Source organism: Kwoniella bestiolae, chromosome 5 (assembly GCF_000512585.2).
Source record: "Kwoniella bestiolae CBS 10118 chromosome 5, complete sequence".
Taxonomy (NCBI): Eukaryota; Fungi; Basidiomycota; class Tremellomycetes; order Tremellales; family Cryptococcaceae; genus Kwoniella; species Kwoniella bestiolae.
Window position 1 is genome coordinate 1,708,085 of NC_089245.1, and position 24,884 is coordinate 1,732,968.

Here is a 24,884-nt window from a genome sequence, read left to right on the forward strand (position 1 = left end):
TCTGCACCCATATGCGCGAGCAATGTCAACTAGACATTGAGTTCATGGTTATTGGCCCCTTAGTCCAAAACAACCCGTAAGATACATGGTGCCCTCAAGTGTTCCAAGGGTCTTATCCTCAAAGCAGGTGTTTATGGTAGGATTGTCGAGTGCAAGAGCATAGGGCATGGTCCTGTCAGACTCCGTCAATTCAGCTTGAAGTTTTTCCTTCCCTTCTTTCCCTTCAAGGAGTTTTTTGAATGCTCTGTTTACTGTAGATGTGAATTTGGCGTTCGATATGACCACCTTGGCTCGATCATCCTCCGGTTTACCCTTGGTGGAGAGAAAGCAGTCAGCCGCACATAAGATCGGCTTACAGGACTCGGTCGAGCTTGAGGGACCCTCAGACTCGGCATGATCAGTGGTGAATTCTTTGGTGTCCATGTTGAGCGTTCCAACCTGGATAAACCTAGTAGGGAATTGGTACGCCGATGAGTTCGGGGCGGCATGATAGAAGGGTTGATTGGACACCAATGTGTCGCTGTCGTTGGTGGGCGCAAAGGATTCGGACATCTTTGTTCAATAAAAACTTGGATAGTTAGGTCAGACAGTTGTAGGGGCTGTGTAGTCACGAGTAATTGTGAGTGTGCGTAAGGAGTTGGATGAGGGGTTGGAACGAATCACTTGGATATTGAGGAAGTGACAAGAGACAGAATAATCGCAAGAACGAGCCATATATATGTGAGAGGAGCCTAGAACATAGCTTGTTCCTGGTCGACATACCACCGAGCTCAAGATGTATGACGCATATCCTTCCTTTGGAAGAAGCCATCCTCCTGGTAAGACGAGACCCCGGGTGTCATCTCAACTCCTTGAAACGTGAAGTATCAGTAATTCTCGACTCGAAAAGAATTATGACCTCATCGTGACAGAAGCTGAAATTGCACTGCCTCCCGAAGGCCTGGGACCTATGTAACAAAACATAAAACAAAGGATCGTCCGATGAGAGCTCGTACGTCACGCAACAGGGAAGCAGGGAAGCAACGTTGAGAACAGGTATCCAGTCGACGGAACGAATTGGAACCTCTTGGGTGTGAAATGGTTCTTAAGTCTACATGATATGGAAGAATCTGACCAGTACTATGCATATGCGTGTTGATAGATAATATTTCTGGTGATCATGAACACTAGGTAAAGTATAGTCATATGTCAGAGCTTACTACGGTAAATGCTGGACTCGGCGTCATCGTCCAATCTGTAAAGGGTAGCACAGAACATCGTTCCGTTGAGTGTCTTCTTTTCTTCGCCTTGGGAGTAGACATCGACCGTCGCGGTCTCAGGCGGGAATGCACATCCTTTCGACCTGTCACCCAATTGAGACCGGAAAGCGGATGTATCCTCTGCCCTTGTTGCACGTCGTGCGAAATCTTCATGAATCTTAGATTCCCAATAGCTTCCTGAGATTGAGGCTTGGACCTCGACTTCGACTTTGTCAGAACTTTGCACTTTATCTTTAGTTGCAAAAAAACAATTGGACTCAGCGACGACTTCCTTGAGTGAGGGATCTGCAGCACAACCAGATTCAACGTCGCCGTGGGAAAACTTTCCGGTCTTTGGGTTGTAAATGCCGACCTTATAAGTTTGAGTGGGAAATACAAAAGTCAATTCCCCAACAGAGGGCTTATACCTTCCAGGGTTGGACAATATCAAGCCCTTGAGGTCTGGGGAGACAGGGTGTTCGGGCATCTTGGATGAAATCAGTTATTGAAAGTGAGGTAAATATCACTTCGTATCGATATATCTGGACAGAATCAAGGGATGAGACAAGCTCACAAGACGAAGGACAAATCCAAGGTGGAGCCTTTTGTATATGTATTCTCGTCAACGTCAGGCGTCGGTGTGCCTTCTTCTCGTCCGACATCTCCGGGCTCAATATTACGACTCGATCTCTTCCTTTGCGAGGAGATGTGGTCCAGAATGAAGCTTAAGAATTCGTCAGAGAGCCGAGGCCCTTCGTGCGTAGGATGATTTTCAAGCTGACGAAATGACACGCTCGGTCTAGGCCCACTCAAGCTCAACATATTCGGCTGTATCATCCCCTCCGAGAGGTGTCAAACAATTGATGTATGCCAAGGGTTGTCTCGCCTAACCGGGGCGCTAGCCTTTGATAGCCTGTTACTCCCTCCAACTCGCTCATGGACAATCGCAAGCACTGTCACGCGTGAGAGGCTTCGTCGAAAAGTTGAATCTGCTTATAGACCGTCAACCCATGACGTTGCTCACACAATAGCAGCTCATACAGCACGTTTCCTGAGTGAGGCGACGGCTTAAATAATGTTCAGGCTGGAAGAGACACTCGCCAAGCGCGCTCACTCACCATACAAGTGGCAGAAAAAACGATTATCGAGATGTGCAAGCTGCCTTTGGAAACCAAAGAGTTTGAGAAGATATAGCGACACAAGTGGCCTAAATGAATTGGCATTGATTGTTATATGCGACGACTCCGAAGGCAGATTTTGTTCCAGCAGCTAGAATGTGTTGTAAACGATGTTGCATCCGAAGAAGAAAGAGAGATAGCGCCAGATATGACAACTTGACCGGTCTGATCGCGCCTATCCACAACGAAATGCGCACTTGACACATGTTCGTCTCTTACCATCCACACTAACTACCCGAGGGACATCAAGGTAAAGCCTTAGCCCTAGTGATATTATTTCACTATACCGTTGCTCAGCTACTGAAGTATCAATCGTGCTTAAAACTTTGAGACTCCCGGGTGTATTGGAGAAACAGCTCGGAAATGTTCGGAGCACATTCTCCGATTGTCAACTCCTCTTGGTCAAGAAGAATGCGAGCCTCTTCCCTCCACTTTTTATCCAGTTCTTTCCATGGTTTTCAATGTCACATTATAATCCTTATCCATGTTCGTGTGAGAGTTCGGTCCTTGCACGAGATATGATTGTGTACAATCATTCTTCTGATCTCTCTTCTTCATATTTTCCTTGACCGATTGGAAGGTGGACTTGACGTTCACACACAGTAAGAGGCAGAATTTGTGGTGAAAAGAGCTGACGGGAAGACCAGGTCTGTTGCAGAACCTTCATTGTGGACTCTCTTTTCAGTGAAAGCAGAATAAGGCCGTGATGCTACGCTACGACCGATCCGATCGGAGCGCACTCGTGACTTCGAGAAGCTCCCTCCGACTCCCACCGATTGATAAGACGAGTCGCTGTCTCAGGTCTAAGAGAGGTACTTGGGTCGATCTGCGATGTTTCAGAAGCTCTGCTTCGCGTTCCAAAGTCCTATACGAAAAACAGTACCCCTCAGATTAACAGGTACCTTATATAAAGCGGACAATATCGTCCATGAGACCTAAACGTATTTCACACCTTGCATTGTCTTGCATAAATAGAAACGGCCCCCACACCCGTACCATTCACCCATTTGACCGACTCGATATGCGATGCTTTTAGAGAAGAAGACAACCACTCTTGCCAACCCATCATCCGGGGATGAACTCTCCCAATCACCAGTGTGCTCCCCGCAAAGGTCAGCCGCCCTTTCAAAGCCTGGGCAAGACAATTGGACAACTTGGTTTGCCACGCTCACTGACAAGGGAGGTCGTCAAGAAGCAATCGATGCGTTAGTCAAGGACACGCTGCGAGATGCAAAGACGAATGCTAGCAAGGAGGGTGAAGCGGGTCTGATCCAGGTAGGCGAACATGCTTCGTCTGAACGAGCTTTCGGAATAGCATTTTCTCAACGACAAGGTTTCGACTTTTCAGGTGACTCCAAAAGTGCTACAGTGAGCATTGTTGAAGGTGGGACCAGAGTCTCGGAGCCGATGCATCGGATGACAGGGAGTGCTTGGAACCATCTTCAACTAAACATCTCATATGATTTTAAACACACCGATCCCGACTTTGACGGAATCGTTGTGACCGGTCTCGAAGACGCTTTACGAGACATTGATGAGATGGATGTCTGGAAAGAGCGAACCCATTTTCACTTCTTAGATCCGCTTCAATGGCTCACGAACGACGGCCAGATTCAACGCGACAATTTGAAATGCAGCCTCCAAGGAGTCGGACTGATCAAATTTCAAGGAGAAAAGGAAGTATCGAGACCAGAGAATGTATCTGCGATTATTTACGGGGGCACCACGCTTAAGAGTGCAAGACCGGCAGTTGTTGATTCAGAGCAAATTTCCAGTGGGAGTCAATGCTCTTCACCCATAGGGGATTTCGCCACAAATGGGTTCGCACTTTGAACATATCAATAGCTCACAAGTGATGGAACGGCTCCTCTCGTCCGGAGGAGATATAGTGTGATACAAGAAGCAAGAAACGAGCTCATTGACAAGAGTCAGAAGCAGATATGTACATTTTCGCTAGCCGCAGATATCAATTTGTCAGTGGGGTCTGCATGTACACCACTTCCTCACCTACAGTTTCTGCCAAAAAATATCTACGATTCTTGCTTTTTCACCATTGAGGCCGGCTTTTGATCATACTGTAGAACAACTTTTGTTTTTGTATATCTCGTCATTTGTGACAGGAGCTTTATGAGTGCTTCTCTATTCGAGATATATATGTGCCCGGCTTGTGAGGATGTGTGGTGCATGCATATCAAGCCAATCTTGACATGCAGTTGTCACGTTTAAAGTTCTAAGCCAGAAAAATAGTGTTTGTATGGCAGACCCTAAAGTTGGCCAAGTCCAGAGCGCTCTTTTGCCCACAGATCCGCCAGGAAGGAGCACCACATTGTGATTGTGTTAGGCCAGCAAGGCCTAGGCCCTTTCTTTGCCATACCAATCGCTTCCTGCTTCGAACAAGCTAATCGTGTCATACACAATGATCCATCTCAAAGATGGTGTCTACGGGGGACAGCGGCAAACTGGGATTGAATATACGGCAGGGAGGTAGCCGACGTGACAGCCGTCCAGCGATCCTCAGTCACTATGGGTGCAATGGAAGCCAGATCTACCATCAGGAGGTACTAAGGGGCCTGCTGGCACCACATACAGCTTATTTGTCTCCAGGCGCCTCGGACCTGAGGGTATATGCGAAGTATAATGTCCCAATTCGTGGACCAGAGGTAGTCTTCGAGGCATCTTGTTGGGGCACAACACCGCTTGCTTTGGCGCTGTGTTCAGCCAATGATGCAGTGACATTGTCGTCTTTGCTCATGTAGTAACTTACATCTGGACCTCGGGAAAGTACTGATTGGACAGACTCGTTTTGTTGGTTGCTTCTGTTCAACATTTCCTCGGTTTGACGAAGAATCGAGCCCATCAGAGGCAGACTCACTTCAGTCAATGGTTTCGCAGAATGGACCTCACAAAAAGCTGTGATTTGGCTGGTCAAGTTCATGTTGCCATCTTTGGTCTTGCCTACGTCGGTAGGAGTCATAGTGAAGTTGGCAAAGTACGCTCCCTTTTTTTCTGTTTCGAAAAGATGGGTAGACGCGAGATCAGAACCAGCTCCGAGGGACATGATGCAATTATTCTCTTTGATTTGTGGTGGCTCTAGCTTGTTAGAGGCGTATGAAGCTTGAATGGTGGATAGGATAGTTGATGAAAATGTCGGAATTTCAAACCGCTCCTGCACTCCTCTTTATATGTGCATTTTTGCGAAATGTTTTGGGAAGATGGTGATCCAGACCATCCGTATCCTAGACACCGGAATCGGTTTCGCAAGTTCCATAAACTCTGTTGCGATGTTAGCGCAAGGTCCTGATCCGATGTTAGCGCACAAGAGACACCATCCGCCTTCGCATGATGTCTTCCAGAAGGATATGTGCCATGCGACCACCACCTTTAGTCTACCTCTCAGTGAACGGCCAAGGGAGGCCTGGACTCTAAGCTATACGATCGAAGGTTGGAAGGGTGATCTTCTCAGAACGTGATAACTCATCTGCAAAATATGTACTGCTCTCCTCCAGGAGAGGATCTCGCCGGGAGATGGGGTCATTGATTTTTGTGATAACTTTCTGTTCGTTACTTGGGCTGACCTCTGCTAACACACTATGAAGCATCTACAGGCTTCTCTCCGGCAACCTACTTCGATGCATGGCTTCCTAAACTACGGCGCAACTGCAGTCTGATTTCAATGAAACCCGATAAAATCCTGATGGTATTTTTCCTGGCGAGAGCCTCTGTGATCGGAGAGCACTTATCACTGGGTCTGACTAACCTGTGCAAGCGGGCAGAGAGCAGTGAAGTACAACACGGTCTACAGCTAGGCAACGCAGAGGTACCATAGAGCTGTCACACACCTTAGATGGCGAGGCAGACTTTTGGAAAGTGGACCAGACTATCCTATGCTGCCCAGACCCTATGAAGTGAGCTTCGACTGGTGTAACCGTTTTCTGCAATGGGAATGACATCGGGGCTTCGGTATAGACGGGCAAGTACGGTCAGTAGGACGTGCTCCAGTACAACACGATTGCTTGTTTCATTTTTCGAGTACATCATATCATCAAGCTATTTTGGGAGTGCCTGTATTCAAATTTCAGAAGCTCAGTTTCTTATCGCAACGATATCAAGCAGAAGCTGGAAGTTTGCGATGGACCCAGATCTCATTGACGAGCCGATATCATCGGATTAGGAACTTGTCTAAGATCCGGACTCAAGCATCAGCTTTTACATGGAGAGTCTAGTGTCGTGCTTGGCGTGTTTCAGCTCAAAAAAGACAAAATGTTCGCGCCTTTCGTCCTTTGTCATGGTGAGGTAGGCTTCCTATTACGATTGTCTGCTTCTCTCACCCGCCCACTACCTGCATTGTGATTGATCTTGAATTGATATTTAAGATTATATAAATTTTCTTCTCAAATCACAAAAGCCTCCCACCCAACATATCCTGCAGCCAATTTCATCTCAAGCTCGCACTTCACCAGACCGCGAACAACATAGCAATTGTGCCTTCTCTCTACCGAAAGCTCACGATGATTTTCATCGAAGATGAATCCCCCGCCTCGTCGCCACCCACGTACGACGACTCCGTGGCTCCACCTTACACTCGTCCTAACGACTCGCCAGAAGCATTAGCGCTGACCTCTACAACGGCTCCTACTTCAGTACAAGCCGAAACTGGAGGAGGGCAGAGTTATCTCGTCACTTTCTCAGATAAGGGCAGCCGTGCTGCAGCTGCTGCAGCGCTGGAGAAGCTAAATAGTCATGCCGATAAGCAAGAAAACTTTACATGGCGCGTGCACAACTTGGAATCGGCGGAGATCGACCCTTTGAATACTTCCTTGCCTATACGACTGAACCTTTCCGGACATTCTGTACACCTTCCTGTTCAGCTCCAATCAGTCAATACCTGTGGCAGTGGTAGCGAGTGTCCGAGCTCAACCCCTCTACTGACTAGGATGGCCGAACATCAAATCTTCCTGACAGCTCCTTTTGACTGTCCCCGCAATCGGAGCATCACCGGCGTTCTATTGACTGGACTAGAGGAATCTATCAAAAATGACACGCAGATACAGGACTGGATTAGGCGCACGCAATTCAATCTTACTGTCACAGGTCGAAGACTGTTTGACGGATTATCTGTCCCTGGGGACTTGTTGGAGAAACAGATTACGGGAACAGGGTTAAAATTGTACGCCGGTGAGGAAGTTGAAAAACCTTTCGTTACTGTATCAGTAACCATTGAGGCACAGACCCTGATCTTTGACGAAAGGACGAGAGCTCCATGTGCAGAAGGCAGTCATGAAGATCTGCCAGATTCTAATATCATGAAAGGGGAGGATGTCCAAAGTGACAGGACATCATCCGAAAATGGTCCACCAAACACCACGCCTATTTGTCAGTCAGTCAATCAGTCTGAACTGTTCTCTGGTGAGGATGGGACGATGATTACTTCTGAGGTGGATGATGAAGGTGTCGATTTATGAAAGATTGCTTCTTGTACCTCCGGAGAGGGCAATGAGAAAAAAGGCAAGAAGAAAACGGAGAAAATCCAAAGATCAAAAACATGAGTAGAAATGGATAACGATGATAGCGAAGCTGACAGAATGGTCACCATCAGCCGCAGGTGGACAGCGGCGACAAAAACAACCTTTACACTGCATAGATTATGACTAGAATTCATTTTTGGATGCCGTATGCTACACTTATACATTTATCATTGATATTTCTCACTGACGTACCATACAGCCTAGTATAGGTTTGGACGAAGGTTCAATCTCGGTGCGCAATGTCGATTTCGAACTCTTGAGGAGTCAGTGACTTCTGGGGAAATTTACAAGCAACCTCGCGCTCCCAATGGCGCCTTCTCCTCTGTCCTGTTCCGATTGTCTCGGGATACAAGGCTGTGCCATACAAGGCTGTGCCAAGTCTCGACACAGAAGCACGAGTGCTAGATCCGACGACTCCCCTTCGCGTGAGCCATCCAGGAGAAGACTTAGGCTTCGTTCTTTGTAGTGCTGGAACGGGCGGTTTCGCCCTGATGTCCGCCAATGTCGGGTTTTGCTGATTGTCAGGTCCTTATTTCAGACTGATATATATACCTCACACCTTGACGTCGGAAACACTCAAATCTTGACATCGGCATCTACCACTGCTCTATAAGCTTCAATAAAGACTGCGATGGCTGATAAATGGCTATTCCACTCACCATGTCACTTGATCAGCAGACCATGTCGACCAGTCCGCCACCGCCACCCACATATGAAGAATCACTCGGTTCGAGCTCATCAACCAATCAACCAACAGCACAACCTCATTGGAAGAGGTATCGTGCAACCCTATTCAGCAAGGAGGGAAAACAAGAGGCCTTTGATAAGCTGTGTGAGGACTTGCGCAGGGATTCAAAGACCATTGCCGCCCGCGCAAGTGTCTTGGAAAGACAAGGAGGATCTGCTGCACGCGGAATATCCCTTGAAGTACCTTTCCTTGGATACTCAACGCCCGCACCAGTAACGCTCCACGAGATTATCGATGACGAATCGTCCCCCAGGAACCAGAAATAGGAAGTAGCTCGAGTCGGGTCCATCTGAGTATCAAATTCCCCTGCCAGTACTAGGACCCAAGATATGACCGGATCATCCTAGATGGCGTTGAAGAGGGTTTGAAGGACGTCAAAGAGATAGAGCTCTGGAAAGACCAAGTGGAGTTTGAACTTGAAGATACAAATGGGTGGATGGCGGATCAAGGGAGTTGTGCGGAAGTAGATGAATTTAGAGCGCGTTACACAGGAATTGGCTTGATGCAGTACAACGGTGAAAAATGGGTCAACACTCATGGTAACTTATCAGCAAAAGTATGGGGAAACACGCGTATCCAAAGAATCAAGCCTGCATTTTTACCTTTCGGAGCTGCTGACACAGTCAACTCGGAGCCTGAAACGCCGAAGCCGGAGCAGGAGGGACGAAGATGGTCATAATCAGACATTGGGCATCGACCAAATCGTCGAGTCAGTAGTTAGGCTAGGCTGTTTTAGTGGGAATGACTGGATTGAGCGAAGATATTTTGTGTGTTTCTGGATTAGCTCGACGTGCGTGATACTGTATGAGGTGATTAGGGCTGTTCGGATGCATTGGGCAAGGTCAGTGAGGTGAGCTGGGAAGGAAGTAAACAGGGAGAGGGGATGACTAATACGAATGACATCGCTTGAGAGAAACAGCTTTAACATCAATCAAAGGAAGAGAAGAATGAAGGTAAAGTGATTGAAACCTGCGATAGGAAGTCTGTCATATATTTTTTACAGAGTACAGATGATTATGCCTTCCAGTGACGACCATATGAGCGTATACATAAGATGATCTGTGCAGCGGCTTGTGATCTAGTGGCATTACGTATGATCGGTAGAGATGTTACCAAGATGCATACCTCCTATCTGCTACCGATCTAACACATCATCATTACCCAAGCACCCTAAGTTACTCGTCCCTCCTCCAGCTCATTACCCTCCGAGCCTGCGCGCTCTTCCTATTTATCCCATCCACCACCTCCTTCCCATAAACCTCTTCCAAACTCTTCCCCTCCTTGTAACACAACTCATGATGTCGTTTATTATCCTTCATCCCCAATACCACCAAATTATCCACATCCAGCGCCCTGGTCTTATCCCACCTCAGAACAGTGGGTTTGGACGGTATCTCGTATGGCGGTATGGACGATCGTCCAGCATACAAATCGTCAAACACGAACCCGACATCCTCGGAATTGATGGGTAATCTTTCCATTTCCTTCAGACCTTTGAGGTCTTTCTCATATTTCATCAATCCCTTTTCGAGCGATTGATACATCTTTTTACGATTTTTGATCTCTGCGTAATCTTCCAGTGTTTTGCCTGCCAGATCCATCAGGATGTAGGTAGCGATGTTCAGTCCGAATATAGCTGGTAATGGGCCCAGCACAGGGAGGATCCGGACTCGGAAATCGTCGAAGGCTTGGAGTTCTTTGACAGCGCCGCGCTGGAATTCTTCTTCGGGGAGGGGGAGGAGCTTGATTTCTGAGGGGACTTCGGTGGAGTAAACGACGCTGGGACACACATAGCTGAGTCAGCTGACAAGATCGTGAACATGGGGGTAAGTGATACTCACGGTATACCACCTGGAATACCATTTATCCTCAACTTCCTCCTCACCGACCTAGCCAAGGGATCCTCATACGTATTCGATATATCCCTGAGACAGATACAAATCAGTATTAGGGCGAAAGGGTTATGTAGATCTGAGATATTGAGACAGAAACATAGTACTCACGCAATCTGAACTCTCGTGGGATCCTGCTTAGCCCCAGCACCCATACTTGCGAACACCTTCATTCCATTCTTGTGACAATGCGTTAACAGATCCGCTTTGGTCTCTAAATTATCTATAGCATCTACGACCCAGTCGGCACCTTCTAACCAGCTTTCGGCTTCGGATCCTTTACGCCATAGTCCGACTTGGACGTCGACCCTGCATCAACGTAGCGCATCAGCAAATACAGATGGGTGAGACCAGGTCTGTAATGAGATTCTGACTGCAAGATTCGACTTACTGTGCCCATGGTGCCACTTTCTTGAAGTATTTCTGCATGGCTATCGCTTTGGGTGTACCTACATCTTCGAGCGTGGCACATGCGTGTCGGTTCAGTGAGGAGAGAGTGGTGAGATCGAACTGATTGTAGTTGTCAGCTTATCTTCTTGCTCGCAAGTTTGATTATGAGACAGCTTACGTCTATGAGCAACAGTCGTCCCACGCCACTGCATACATACGTCAGGTATTTTCGACTTGGCCAATCGGAAAGTTGACAGCTGCAACATACCTCCTCAGGAGCATCAAAGCACACCAACTGCCAACTCCACCACAGCCAACCACCACCACATAAGAGTTTCGTACTTTCTCCATGGATTCCTCTCCAAGGAAGTTATAGTTTCTCGTGAGCTAGACCACAGAGAACTATCAGCTGACCTATCGTCTTTCCTGAGCACTAGTAGTTGTCTTTATGAGAAGATTTTATATGCGAATGAAACGATGATCTTCCACCCACCTGCTCACGTATCAGCCCCTCATCAAACTCCCCCTTCTTCCACTCCCTCTCCTTCTTCATGATCCTCTCAATCTTCTCTTCCGGCGTACCTATCCCACTGCCCGCTCTACTCCTCTCCCACTCCTCCACATCCTCCCCAACCTGTTTCTTGAGCTTGGTGGTCCGCTGTTCGCGTCGTAAGGCCTGGTAGGAGAGGATGAGCGAACTGGTGGCTATGGCCGTGGCTGCTGCTGTGAGGAATATCGTTTGTCTGGTTGATAGGTTCTGTAAAGGCATGGTTGGTCTATCGATCTATCGTATGTCTATGGGTATGGACTTCCAAATTGACTTGAACTGGAAAGATGAAGGATTGTTGATGGGTTAGCAAAGGATCGTCCTCCACTTACTTGCCTGCCGTTCGAAAATCGTTCGTCCGGCACGAAAGACGGAATCAAATTGCTCATCCAAAGAAGTGGTGATGTCATCACCATGAACCTGCCCTGCTCATCAGTGTAGTGTGGTTCATCCGATCAAAGCGAAACAAAAACCCATCATCAACATCATCCGCGTCCCTCTGCTCAATCCTCACTCAGATAACCAGTCGATACCTCCGCATACTGGCTTCTGTACGATAGAGTTGATTCACTAAATAACCGACACCATGGTCCAGCCGTCCTTCTCTCACCCTCGCTCCGACCCATCCTCATCTACATCCTCCTCACCGACAGCCGCGTTAGATGCCTTCCTGGATAATCAACATCAATCGTATTTCGAAGAACTGTACAAATCAGAGGCAGTGTGTCTCTGTGTATTGAGGTGAGCTTAATCATACGGCTACATTGCATGCGCTGAAGATTCACCTGACATCTCTTCTGCACTTTGCCAGATCACTACCCCCTGTTCCTCGACATATCATTTTACATCACTTATGGTCGCATCAGCCATTACGCACTACCGAGGTGAAGAGCTTCTTGCAATTGGATATTCAGACGTCGATACAGGAGTGAGTGCGCTTCAGCTGTCACGAAGGTGTATCGCCATGTGGAACGTAGCTGGACTGACCAACGCTTGAACAGTGTCGACGAGATCATGCGACCTGCCTTGAACAGGAAGATCTTACATCCCATGATGTTGAAGAAGAACAAGATGCTTTGGCCTTCCAACGATGCATTCAAGAAAGGCTTGAGAAATGCCTTGACTGGACTGTAGGTGCCATTTCTTCAGCTGGATTATGACGATCTGACTGAATAGCTGATTGGGTGTCTTGAAATAGAGGGACATCCAATTCATTCGGTGTACCATTCGACCGAGATGATGATGCCGAGATACCGAGTCAGGAGGTGTTAGTAGCGTACGGAGAAGAGGCTTTCGAGGTGAGCTAGTAATCACGGCTGTCTTCTATGGTCCGTTCAGCTGACATGTGGGTTGACCAGGGTATCCTCAAATATATGGTCTCGTCAGGTCTGGGAATAGGCTTTTCAGTAGCCAGACCTCAAGCTGAGGTATTGGAGCTGCTACATATCAGTGGACTGATGATTGATCCGTAAGTTGGAGCATGAGCTGCACACATATCCGCCCATCGAGGTATGTCAGCTAATTAGATACAAATAGTACCGATGCTACGGGGCAGAACCCGAATTTGAACAAGATGACTATAACCTCGAAAGGATTCCAATTCTTACTGGAAGATAGGCAGACACAATTATGGGAGGTATTGATGTACTATCTGACAGCGAAGGAGGTGAGCTGCAAATTCTGCTTTCAAAGGAATCGAGCTCATCGTCCCTATCTTTGTGTGATTAGGCAAATTCGGAAAGGTCTGCGGAGGTATTATCGATGTTCTTCTCGTTAGGGTGTATGCAACTCGGCCAGGTAAGTCATAGATGTTTTCTGAGATTGGCTCCCGGCTCGAAGAAGACTGATTACCTATCGCACACATAGGATTACTCCGCATCAAAATCATTCCCTCATGCTCTGTCCGCTCTAAACGATCTAGCTCAATACGGATTCATCTATCGACCATCGCCTGATTCAAACCAATTCTTCCCTACTCATCTGGCCACTGCGCTATGTAGTGGTGATGCAGCAGCTACGAAGAGTCAAGATGCTGATGAGAAGAGGTTCCTGATTTTGGAGACTAACTATAAGATCTATGCTTATACTTGTGAGCGCGGATACCATCTTTGCCTAAGGTGTCCAGGACTATTGATAGAGTAAGATATGAAAGATGTGCTGATCCGCTGGATGGGTCATAGCAAACGAGCTAGAAATCGCCATCTTAAACCTATTCGTAGATATCCGAATCCGCTATCCAAATCTTGTCGTAGGCAAATTGGATCGAAAGAACGTCAAATCAGCTATGGAAAAGGGGATTTCGGCGAATCAGATCATATCGTATTTATCAAGTCACGCCCATCCACAGATGTATAATTCTCCTCCGCCATTACTTCATCCGACGATTGTGGATCAGCTGCATCTGTGGGATAGGGAGAGAAATCGGTTGAAGATGGAGGATAGTGAGTTGGCTGCTTCTTTGCTGCTGTCATCGTCCGTTGCAGAATACATTGGAACATCGATATGTTGTCGAACAACCGTTCAATATCGCTCTTTTATATTATATTCCGTTCTGAGATGTACCTTACTGATGTTATACTGTAATTGGTTTACCCAGCCGTCATGCTTGAATTCTTCAGTAAAGAGCTATTCGAAGATACCGAGACTGAATCAAAGGCCAATGCGGCTTTACAGCTTAGCGTGCCGAATCAGAAATTCTTGTTTATTGAACCGCAGACGAAAGCTGCTATTACGGATTTCGTCAAGGAGAGGCAGAATCAGCTGAGGTCGGGGTTTTAGTGGGGAATGCGTGAGCTTGTTGAGCAGAGGAAATTGGATTTAGTGTATTCGAATATAGTTATGGTTGTATTGTAGATATGCACTTTGATTGACAGCTTGTGACACCATCATAGCACACTTATGATTTTGTGCATGATGAGTAGATAAGTATAACTATAGATAGACATGGTTGATAATCCGATTAGATTGGACCAGTGCACTGACCGTTGGGTAATTAATGTGAGCGAACATAATCTAGTAACGTTGACATCAGATGATTCAGGTTGAATCAACAGTCCTATGTCTTATGCACAACCCGTGATGAATGATGAGACATTCCTTCCATCCAATCCCGACAATACACACAGGTTTCGGAGCTAACAGTGGATGAGTCACAAGGTTTCGGTATATTCCTTTGAGGTGAAAAGAAACCTACTGGATGCCTTTTGTTCATTGTTTGCTTTTATAGTGTCCTCCATTCAAACCGAACATGAGGTGCTCAGGAAAAGGGCAAGTATGACGATAATGTATGTATCATTTCGTCTCTTTTGTTCGTTTGTCTTTGGCGTGGTACAGTCATACTTGGTCAGATGTCTTGGGTTGTCGGTAAATCGGTAAAATCGTTGATTTACATATGGCTTCCTTTCGCAATATGATAGTTGGACATGTATATATAGGCTTCCTCATCGTGCGACTCTGCATACTCTCAAGTAAGTGATCTTTATCATCCCATCCAACTGATAGCTGATACGCTGATAAACTGAAAGTGGCAAATTCCTGGTTTAACTTCTCCGATGGTGTTCTGCTACAGTACTCCCGAGTGAGTGAGACACTACAGTATAATCTTGATCACACATTGGAGCTGATCATCTATTCGTTATATTGACCAGTCCCACTCCATACGTATGACCAGTCATATCATCTCAACTATCATGTACACCCAATATTCAGGATGGGTTCTGTTCATACTCGGTATTCTGGCTTCTATTTGGACTTTGAATAAGGCGATGAGAGGGTATGATACCGAAAATACCAAGCCGTGAGTCTATCGGATCTGTCGGTCTCGTCTCTCAGAGTGAGCAGGTGAGAGTTGTTCGATCCTGATTACGATACGAACAATATTACCACCCAAGACCCCCTACTTGTCCCTAGATACATCCCCAGACTATTCCTCGCGTCCTACCTGGCATTCACATTCTCCTACATCCTGCAGATCCTCGAGAAATATCTCGAACCCAAAGATCCTCGATCTCAACAAGGTGAAATTATGGTGGTGTGGATGATCACGCTGGTCCTGATATGTCTACCGTGGTACAACGCCCATGTTCGGATGTTATTTAGGTATTCTTGTGGGCCATCCAAGATACCTGGGTGTGGATACGATAGCGATGCTGAGGGAGAGGAACGGTTGGAAGATGGGAAGTTTGGGGAGGAGATGAGGAGGGAGTTGAGGAGTGTTGTAAGGGTGGAGATGTACCATAGAAAGCGTTGAGAGACCCAATTCTTTCTGTAATGTACATACAAGGATTGCTCTGAAGGACGTCGTTTACAAGCTGAGGTAAGAATAGGGAATACGAATTTTTTCTGCTTCAATATGAACGAAATCCTAGCAGACGAGCAGGGTTTAAACACATTTGTTGAATTGTCTTCTAAACTTTGAATGTATGAGATGAGATGTACAATCGATGTTGATGCAACGTGTTCAGAGGAATGCGATCGAACAGAAGGATGCAAGTTGGAGTCCATCAAGTACCATCACTATCAAGTTACTGTACACACATTCGAGAATCGGTTGTTTTGATTCTCAGTTACTTGATTCACACACCCCACATGTATTTGATCACTTCGCTTCTTACTTTTTATTCCTATCATTCACCATCCTAAGCTTGAACAATCACTTATGCTCTCAATTGTACGTTCCAATCAAGGCATCTCAGCCCAATCCTCTTCCTACAACAACACTTGGCTCAACACGCATCGCATAACCCTCAGAACCGAGAAGCCCCTCACCCCTTGCTCCATTTTCGACCTCTTCTATGGGAATCTCCGAATTCGCTCAGCACCTCAAAATGACCATCCCAAGAAGTCTGATCGAACGGTGGGTACCTACATCACTCTCTCCCACCACCTCATCTCCACACAAAATAGTTCATCTTGATGATTATTCCGAATAGAATACACCATCCCCCTATAAATTGAGCTGACGAGATCCCACCCATACCCCAGACCAAAACCAAACCTCGAAACCCTCATCCACATCCTCGGATGGTTCTCCCTCCTCCTAGCTGTACTCATCTGCATCAAAGGTTTCCTAGCAGTTATCAGAAGTTACAATTAACTTAGTGGCACATCGTGGTCGCACAAGCTTCGAACCTGCCAGGTGGATGAGAAGTGGAGAGGAAGTACGTACAACAGCATGTATCGTGTCTTACTTGGTCTATTCGAATTATAGTTCACCATGTACAGTGTACAATACAGTGTAAAGTACGGTGCACTGTAGGGTACAAGGTATAAGTAAGGGGGGTTGGCAAATTGTTTACTTCTCTTTCTCTTCTTCATCTCATCCGCACATCACAGACAATTGTATATATCTTGTATATACATATGCACCTCCCATCTGTCTATACAAGTACTACACACAACATGACTTCCACAGAGACCTGCGTTGCGGACAACTTCTCTGCATTCCTTGCTGGACCAAACAACAGGTGAGTCTCGATTCCTGACGCGGATCCTCCTTGTTTGTGTTTATGTGTGAGCTGATGAGATCTCTGGTCCTCCAGCAGTTGTCACTGTGTATCCTTCTCATATATGGTTGGTTTCATCTTGAGAAGTGGTATCAGGTCGTTCAAGCAAGTGAAATTCATGTTACATCATAGAATCCGCTGAGCTGACGAGACTCTCTTGCTCACCAGTGACAACCTCATGGCAATCGTATCCGCTCAAGTCATCCTCCTCCTCATCATTACCTGGCTATATCAACTCAGAGCTAACAGAGCTCAAGACACAGCTCCAAGGTTCGTCGTGTTACCACTATTAAAAGTTCGCAGTTGAGCTGATTCCTTTGTCTCCAGATATTCTACCTTACTCCCTTATACCAACCTACTCTTCTACATGCTCATCCCCATCCAATTTACCACCCAATTCCGCCTGTTGTACCTCACATGGAAGACCGGGGAACTACGATATCCCTTGATCGCCCTTCCATCAATCTTGATGTGCCTACGAGCCATCCTCTTGCACCTAGACGAACCTTACGTCTCGCCTACTTCGGATCTGGTCATTCCGGGAGAACAATATGATACATACTCGTCATCGACCAGATCAAGTCTAATGTCCTCCCTCTCGGATCTCTCCCTCTCGTCCGCCTCGGCCTTGCCATCCCCCTCGGTCTCGCCCTCGTCGTCCTTCCAAGACTTGCCGTGGGTGGACGCCAATCATGATATGCCCCCGTCACACGATATCTTCGCAGTACGAGATCGGGCCAAGAAACAGGGTAGGAACTGGTTTTTGGCTTGGTTGGAGGAAGAGCGGGAATGGGTTAAGGCGAGAATGGACGCTGGACAGAGTATATTCCCTCCGACCCAGAAAAAACCGAGGGGAATGTGATGATACATGGCATATGTTACGAAGCTCTCTCTATATAACATATGATATCTTTTTCTCGTCGTGATTTTCTCTTGATGTCTCATGTCATTTCAAACGTATAATATCATACAACATATGGACGATTCAAGGTATTTTGTTGTGTTTGAAAACCCGTTATAATTCTTGATAAGAAATATGCATGATATATCGTTGTACAGATGTGGCATCATAGTACAGTATACTCAAACGATAAGATCATGATCGTCAAAGTCGTCGTCCATTATCTCCTCGCGCACTCGTAGGACTCCAACTCAGAGCCAACGGACGTGATCTTCTAAATTAACTAAACCATCATCGATACCCCCATTCACCCCTATCCTCCTCCCCCTCCTCGTCCTCATACCCATCCTCACTCCACTCATCGCTCAAATCCCCACCACCCCTGAACCCCTGCATATCCTCATCGGCATCTTCGTCCTCCGGATAATCATTCCGATAGTAATCCTCGTCGTTGGAATCTTCGTCGGCTTCGTCCTCTGGCTCGGAGCCTGAGATGGAAGAGGGTGGGGAGATGTCTTCGAAACCGAGTCTACGAGTGAAAATCAGCATTCAGATATCATGAATGAATGGCATAAGAAAATGCATGGCAGTGCGATGTATTTGTGAAGACAAGGATTTCGGGACATGAGATGAACTCACAATTGACCTATGCTGACTCCATCTCCCAAACCTAATCCGAGGGGCAGAGAGGTATTGTCCCTGTAATACAGATCGTACACCCATTCATCTTCTTGTGAGGTTGGTGGTGGTAAAGGTGCGGGCTGCTTCGAAGCTTCTTCCACTATATGTCAAGGTTGGATGTATCAGCAAGCGGGTTCATGAGGCTAACATGACATTATACATCGTGTGAGGTTAAGACGACAGATCTTGGTAGGATTGGACTGCTACACAGATTCGTAGATCGGATAGGAGTAATGCGAGACATGACCCCCTCGTCTTCCAGATAGAAAATCACTCACATTTCAAATACTCCTCCAACATAGGCAAAAAACTAGCCATCTCCTTCTCTTCCTCCAGGTTTGTAGGTTTCATATTCCTAGACGATTCAGCAGAGGAGGGAGGCACAGCCTGAGCATCAACAAATACCAAAGGGGAATTACCTCGGCCTTCTGTCCTGCTCCAAGACGATCAATCAGCTCGGGTCATATCTGCCTGGTATGGTAGGAGCGGCTCACTCAGCAGTAGTCATGATTCTAGGAGGTAGCATTGCTCTTGTCCTGGGGCTCAGGGGCGGTATCACACGGTATTGCGATTGTGTGTGAGCTGAGGTGGTTGATGGCGATGGCAAAGGCGGTGGACTAAAATCCGTTGACGGAGGTCCAGTAGGACGGTTTGGGGGTTGAGATGGAGGTTGGGGGATCTGAGAAGATGCGAGAGGTGATTTAGGGAGGGAACGGGGTGAGTCGGGTTGGGAAGAGGATGAGATGAGATCTTGGATCCTTGTCTGCGTCACTGCATTGTCAGCTCCCAATCTACGCCATTCGCATGGGCCTTTCCCGGCATCATTGCATTGGAGCCACCACAGCATCCTTGTTTGAAGATCATCTCCGAAACCCATATCTTCATTAAACCATTAGAAAGTTACTGCAACACCCCTTCTTCCTCTGCCCCAGATTCAACATACGAGAAGGAATTCCAACTCACCTTCAACACCTCTCCCTCCTGTCCGGCACCTTGCCAAGTATCAGGTACCGTCTCCGCCAGCCTGAACACCCCGCGAGGTCGACCAGATACGTCTCTCCGTCTCTTCGCTCGAATGCGAGGCTCGATATCCTGGATGACTGGTCGGGTGAATGATATGTTAGTAGGTCAAATCATACGCTGACTCTTCCAGGTTATATAGTGATAGATTGCAGCGAGTTGAACAGATAAGAGGACAACATAGATATCAAGGGGGATATACACCTACCCAAAGACGATAAAGGCGCTTCGGTAGCTTTCCTCTTGATTCGCAGGACGGTATAGGATGGGTTGGAAGGTCCGGCGGGGGGTTGAGGGTATTCCATTTTGGCGGGATGTGATGGGCAATGGTATGTGACTTTATCTTCGAGGGTTCTCTCAGATGACTCCACTGCACATGGAGAGGGCGTGTGTGTGAGTGATGGTCGTTTGATGATGATGATGATGATGATGATGATGATGAGTTAAGAAGAGATAGATGAAAGAAGCCGAGTGAAATGTTGAACGAGCGGTGATTTGGGTGATTCCGTAAAATGATCGAGGTGGATGACCGAACTCGTCTTCATACCATATTCCACCTTTTATCTCTTCATCCATCTCGAAGTAAAGTACATCAACCCGCATACCACATCGACCCAGAACAACTCGAGGATAGTCTTCTCACTCAAGCTTAGAGAGCAAGCAGATTATCACAACTAGGAAAACATTGCACAATGTCACCTCTCACACCCCAATCGAGACTATTCATCCTCCGCACCATCCTCCAACACCCTTCCCTCCGTCCAACCCCAAGATGGAATACAAGATCCCTCTCCTCGACCCCTCTTCCTTCATCCGGATCCTCATCACCTCTTACTCTATCCGAGCCATCCTCCTCAATACCCTCGACATCCACACCACGCATCTCCCGCTCAACCCTGCACCGTCTACACCGACTCTCCGCCCTCAACCCCCCATCCTCCAATTCAACGGAAGAAACACAACTCATCGAAGAACTGTCAGATCTAATAGCGTTAATGGACGAGGTCAAGGGGGTGGAACTTCCCTCGTCTGTCGAGGAGCGGGCGGAACTGCTGAATCAGGGGGTGTTCCAGGAAGTGGTGGTTTCGCAGGATAGTTTGGATGAGCTGGATAGGGCGCGAGGGCAAGCTCAGGCTCAGTCAGAGAAGAACGAGGAGCAGGAGAAGGGTGGGAGGAAGCTACTGGGGTGGTCGACGAATAGGTTAGGGGATTATTATGCTTCGAGAATCAAACGGAAGGAGGAATGAAGATGGTGAGGATGGGTCGAGCATTAGGTTGGATCTCATGCTAGGATATCAGGGGATACAAACACTTCTATGCATGAGTTCATGGCCTCATGTATGCAGAGCTGCAGGACCAATGCATGAGGAAGGGATGGGTTGTTCATCATAAGCTATCAACTCCAAGACGAGGAACGAATCCTTCAACAGTACTAAGTTGAGTCAGAAAGTTGATCTGACTAAAGGTCCTCAGGTCGGGCACAAACCTATGTGGAAGCTATGCATAAGCTCGAGATATAGGTTATATCTAATCTACCTATCGTAAATGCCAAATCCAGTCTATGACCATTCCAGACATTCTATAGATCTATAATCTAGATTATATCGCAATTGCGGTGAGAGAGATCATCGAAATACCTGTCTGCAAATAACTATATAGACAGTAAATACCATATTATTCGATATGGACCCTATCGGATCAAAGGGATGTTGATCCTCCTTTTCTCGTTTCCCCCACACTTCAATCAAAGGTGATCGCTCCGACAGCTTTCATGCCTTCGAACAGGCCGTGTTCCGCTCCAAGAGGATACGTATAGGTTTTCTGAGCGAGGATGGACGGTCCACTGGAAGGTGATAGCTCGAGCTGTTTTTATAGAACAGAAACAAGTAAGCTACATGTCTGAGTCCAGCCAGATGGTAATGGTGGAATAGTAGGTTTTGCAGATGTCGGTCAGGGCAGAAGTGAGATCGAAGGAGTCAACTCACCAAAGTGATCAGATCATCCAGCATGTGAGCTTGACCCACTAACATCCCGCTGGCAGGCTCAGCTTCGATATGCACTACATGGACGTGGAAGTGGTCTGGCAGATCAATACAGTACGCTCTGTCAGTTGGGGGCATCCGTGCTGGGGGTGTTACCTTGATGGAGTAAGAGGTACACTCAGACTCACAATAAGAAGGCTGATAATGCACGAACAACCTCAACTTGTTCGACCCCACTCCAAATTTTTCTTTGACAGTAGTATACACAGCTTGTTTGATCGAATTGAGTAAAGGGATGTGCGATGGAGTGAGATCTCGAAGTGAGCGGATGGAACGGGTCTGGACGAGGACGGTGAGGTACTGCGAGGGAGTCATCCATCATAACACATTAGTATAAAACGACCTATCTCGTATTACGTTGTATAGGAAGAGCCTACCAAAGCATTCATAGATGTCTGATCCCACTTCAGATCAGGTAGTATCACGAATCCATCTTCGCCTTGTTTGCGATAGAGTATTCGATCTGCTTCCTTCTTTCCGTCTAGGATAGCGTAGACCCTGTACCATCACGATAAACAGATCAGTTCGGTCTCTCTCCGCAGTATTCCAACGAGATGGTCAAGTATGACCCTTTCGCTGAGCTGACTACCTGACAGGCAAGGAAGGGGGAGAATGGCCCAAGGAAATCTCCCCCCCCCCGATATCCAGAAGAGACAACGCCTCATGGTGTCGAGGGATGGGGGTACACAGACTCACCATCCCAGCCTACTCTCATCAAACCCATCAATATACCCCAACACTACCCTCTCATACACCTCCGGCGTCTCCACTACCATCCACCTCTCCTGCTGCGAATACTTCTTGATGTGCGTTTCACTAGCTGGGCAGATAATCTTGATTTGAAGATCCGGGGATCTGTCGGGGGTAGGTTTCAGCCAAGCATGGGTGGAGAAGTACTACCACACCCTTCTCGTCAGCTAAACAATCCTCTCGTTCACATTATCTTCCCGCATGATGAGGTTGTAAGATGGGTACAGAGGTGGACACACACGTACAGGCTGATTCTCCAAAAACACATTCAGCCTTTCCAGCCCTCTCAACACTTCTCCTACTTTCTCAGATTCCAGTACTGTCTTCTGAAGATGGATGATGGTAGGCAAGTCATGTAATGTACCTAAGACGTAGATGGATCCGGTCGAAGTGGTCTCTGATAGGATTCGGGTGGGGGTGAATGATGCGAGAGATGAGGTGGATACTTCGAGGGGAGAGGTAGAGGATGACATGGTAGAGGCTTGTATGAGGAGTCAGATGGGTAGGTGAGGGAGACAGGGAGCCAGTGTTGTAGGAGAGAAGAGAAGGGGAAATGGTTCATCTTACAATACGCGTAGTGTAGTCATAAATCGTTGAGATGGATGAGGATCGGCTGGATCCGAAGATACTCCGAGATAATGTTGAAAGATCTACATACTGTATGTACTCGTTCAGTACAACCCAGCACTTCTCCAGCCGACCTGAACACTACTCGTAACATTGTTCATAATCTCCTCACCGCGACTGACAGTGGTATACTACATTCAGATCGTTGACTTCCAGGCCCCCTGAGCTGGACGAATGCAGCAACGACTAGACCTCTCCGATAGTCAGTGCCCAGACCATCGCACCGCACCGCCTTGAAAAAGTTGACCGTACTCATAACGACACGCTTCCCCCCTCTTGCTTGATCTTATTAGTACCCACCGCTACCTCCACTCCGTTACTCATTGAGCGGACTTGCTCCTACCTCAACAAGCGTTACTCGCATTGCATTCGATACCCGTAATTGAGCTCTAACAGATACACGGTCCCCCTCCGCTAGATAGGTACGCACCCCGCCGTGACAGCACCGCATCACCTCCCTTTTGAAGGGAACATGACGATCATAGCCACTCGATCGGACGCATGTAAACATGCTTCTCAAACATGACGACCGTTACTCTTTCCTTTTCCATTGACACTGACATTTGATATCAATGTTATCATCGCTTTGAACCTCTGCAATGCGGCGGAGGATGAAGGGTGTTGGCTATGCTCTGATATGATAATCCCAGGATGGCTATGTACCTTATTTGCATGATCTGTGCTGACCTCATCGCCCTCTCACTGGACGGACTATCACTTGAATGAAAATGTTCAAGATGCAAGAAAAGGTATAAAAACCTCTGATAACTATAGATCATCCCATGGTATTTCCTCATCAAATCAAATAGACCATTCATAAGGACAATTCCACAACCCATCACATAACTTGCATCTTCTATAATCCCACTATCACAATGAGATCCACAACCTTCCTCGCCCTCCTCTCCATCTCCATCGTGTCAGCCAGTGTGCTTCCCACTCCCCGACCAGCCAAGCGACAAGGTAAGTCGCTGCTTCACTCACCTTCTCCTTGTCACCCTCCCCTAGCATCTCTGTACCCTCATCTGTATCCTCCCTCCCTCGCCTTCAACCCCCCCCCCCCCCAAAAAAAAGACATCACTGACCTAACCTAATTCCTCAGGCGATCTACTAGGCAACATCATAGACAAAGGCATCTCCGGCGCCACCGACCTCCTAGGCGACGCCACCTCAGCCTTAGACAATGCCCTCGACGACGTAACATCAGCCATCAACGCAGGAGTTACAGACGCCACCTCCCTCTTCGGGGTGGTGACTTCCAAAGTCGCAGAGGAATTCACAGAGAATACCTCTGTATTCGGTCAGATCACATCTAAACTCGATTCGCTGGTGGATGAGGTGCCGATTACGAAGGTTGAGAGTTGGTTAACTTCTGCGACGGGGGCGGCGGGGTCGAAAATTGCTAGGTTAGTTCTTCCTCTACCTTAGGAGGCGCACCTCACGTTGTTCCTCTACTATTTAAATGGAAGCATCGTGGTGATACATACTTTGAGACTGAGCTGGAGCTGATAGGTATCATTATGATGTAGTATCACATCCTCCCCTCACACTTCCCCATCCCCTACACATACTGCCTCTACCACCCCTTCTGCTTCTATCTCTCAGGTATCTCTCAACAACAACCAGAACAGCGATAGTGCAGGTTACGTCTTGGGGGTAGATAATAGACTTATCGTACTGGGTTTGGGAGCTGTATTAGCTGCTGTGGCATTATAGATTGTTTAGTATTGTCTGATTAGCACGGACTTAAAGATATATACACCACATTCTCACATACCCTTGGTTTGGTATTCCTACGACACATCTTATGCATCGAATATATCATGCTGGGCCTCTAACAC

General features: G+C 47.2%; 13 protein-coding genes across 13 annotated transcripts; 7 read left to right on the plus strand and 6 right to left on the minus strand.

Moving 5' to 3' along the window:
• Positions 1-48: 48 nt before the first annotated feature.
• Positions 49-552, minus strand: I302_107025 (uncharacterized protein; the record flags this gene model as incomplete). The annotated part of the gene is made up of 1 exon (XM_019192325.1): positions 49-552. One exon carries the CDS (start codon positions 550-552, stop codon positions 49-51), a length of 504 nt encoding a protein of 167 aa, XP_019045322.1.
• Positions 553-1,188: 636 nt separating this feature from the next.
• On the minus strand, positions 1,189-1,725 carry I302_107026 (uncharacterized protein; the record flags this gene model as incomplete). The annotated part of the gene is made up of 1 exon (XM_019192324.1): positions 1,189-1,725. One exon carries the CDS (start codon positions 1,723-1,725, stop codon positions 1,189-1,191), a length of 537 nt encoding a protein of 178 aa, XP_019045321.1.
• Positions 1,726-5,006: 3,281 nt separating this feature from the next.
• Positions 5,007-5,474, minus strand: I302_107027 (uncharacterized protein; the record flags this gene model as incomplete). The annotated part of the gene is made up of 1 exon (XM_019192322.1): positions 5,007-5,474. One exon carries the CDS (start codon positions 5,472-5,474, stop codon positions 5,007-5,009), a length of 468 nt encoding a protein of 155 aa, XP_019045319.1.
• A 1,450-nt stretch (positions 5,475-6,924) lies between these two features.
• Positions 6,925-7,878, plus strand: I302_107028 (uncharacterized protein; the record flags this gene model as incomplete). The annotated part of the gene is made up of 1 exon (XM_019192321.1): positions 6,925-7,878. One exon carries the CDS (start codon positions 6,925-6,927, stop codon positions 7,876-7,878), a length of 954 nt encoding a protein of 317 aa, XP_019045318.1.
• A 723-nt stretch (positions 7,879-8,601) lies between these two features.
• Positions 8,602-8,955, plus strand: I302_107029 (uncharacterized protein; the record flags this gene model as incomplete). Its single annotated transcript, XM_019192320.1, has 1 exon — positions 8,602-8,955. One exon carries the CDS (start codon positions 8,602-8,604, stop codon positions 8,953-8,955), a length of 354 nt encoding a protein of 117 aa, XP_019045317.1.
• Positions 8,956-9,864: 909 nt separating this feature from the next.
• On the minus strand, positions 9,865-11,740 carry I302_107030 (uncharacterized protein; the record flags this gene model as incomplete). The annotated part of the gene is made up of 7 exons (XM_019192319.1): positions 9,865-10,468; positions 10,531-10,614; positions 10,693-10,890; positions 10,973-11,091; positions 11,150-11,177; positions 11,240-11,358; positions 11,465-11,740. The coding sequence occupies 7 exons, from the start codon at positions 11,738-11,740 to the stop codon at positions 9,865-9,867; spliced, it is 1,428 nt and encodes a 475-aa protein (XP_019045316.1).
• Positions 11,741-12,104: 364 nt separating this feature from the next.
• Positions 12,105-14,296, plus strand: I302_107031 (uncharacterized protein; the record flags this gene model as incomplete). The annotated part of the gene is made up of 10 exons (XM_019192318.1): positions 12,105-12,259; positions 12,330-12,446; positions 12,520-12,648; positions 12,717-12,816; positions 12,877-12,986; positions 13,055-13,184; positions 13,247-13,315; positions 13,385-13,607; positions 13,699-13,959; positions 14,115-14,296. 10 exons carry the CDS (start codon positions 12,105-12,107, stop codon positions 14,294-14,296), a joined length of 1,476 nt encoding a protein of 491 aa, XP_019045315.1.
• Positions 14,297-15,207: 911 nt separating this feature from the next.
• On the plus strand, positions 15,208-15,767 carry I302_107032 (uncharacterized protein; the record flags this gene model as incomplete). Its single annotated transcript, XM_019192317.1, has 2 exons — positions 15,208-15,314; positions 15,428-15,767. 2 exons carry the CDS (start codon positions 15,208-15,210, stop codon positions 15,765-15,767), a joined length of 447 nt encoding a protein of 148 aa, XP_019045314.1.
• Positions 15,768-16,918: 1,151 nt separating this feature from the next.
• Positions 16,919-17,884, plus strand: I302_107033 (uncharacterized protein; the record flags this gene model as incomplete). The annotated part of the gene is made up of 3 exons (XM_019192316.1): positions 16,919-16,983; positions 17,191-17,292; positions 17,350-17,884. 3 exons carry the CDS (start codon positions 16,919-16,921, stop codon positions 17,882-17,884), a joined length of 702 nt encoding a protein of 233 aa, XP_019045313.1.
• Positions 17,885-18,214: 330 nt separating this feature from the next.
• Positions 18,215-19,929, minus strand: I302_107034 (uncharacterized protein; the record flags this gene model as incomplete). Its single annotated transcript, XM_019192315.1, has 6 exons — positions 18,215-18,452; positions 18,563-18,704; positions 18,883-19,037; positions 19,099-19,367; positions 19,568-19,704; positions 19,833-19,929. The coding sequence occupies 6 exons, from the start codon at positions 19,927-19,929 to the stop codon at positions 18,215-18,217; spliced, it is 1,038 nt and encodes a 345-aa protein (XP_019045312.1).
• Positions 19,930-20,316: 387 nt separating this feature from the next.
• I302_107035 (uncharacterized protein) lies at positions 20,317-20,871 on the plus strand (the record flags this gene model as incomplete). The annotated part of the gene is made up of 1 exon (XM_019192314.1): positions 20,317-20,871. The coding sequence occupies one exon, from the start codon at positions 20,317-20,319 to the stop codon at positions 20,869-20,871; it is 555 nt and encodes a 184-aa protein (XP_019045311.1).
• Positions 20,872-21,364: 493 nt separating this feature from the next.
• On the minus strand, positions 21,365-22,889 carry I302_107036 (uncharacterized protein; the record flags this gene model as incomplete). Its single annotated transcript, XM_019192313.1, has 6 exons — positions 21,365-21,487; positions 21,610-21,704; positions 21,795-21,966; positions 22,044-22,164; positions 22,363-22,562; positions 22,662-22,889. 6 exons carry the CDS (start codon positions 22,887-22,889, stop codon positions 21,365-21,367), a joined length of 939 nt encoding a protein of 312 aa, XP_019045310.1.
• A 1,029-nt stretch (positions 22,890-23,918) lies between these two features.
• Positions 23,919-24,759, plus strand: I302_107037 (uncharacterized protein; the record flags this gene model as incomplete). The annotated part of the gene is made up of 3 exons (XM_019192312.1): positions 23,919-24,006; positions 24,146-24,449; positions 24,573-24,759. 3 exons carry the CDS (start codon positions 23,919-23,921, stop codon positions 24,757-24,759), a joined length of 579 nt encoding a protein of 192 aa, XP_019045309.1.
• Positions 24,760-24,884: the final 125 nt, after the last annotated feature.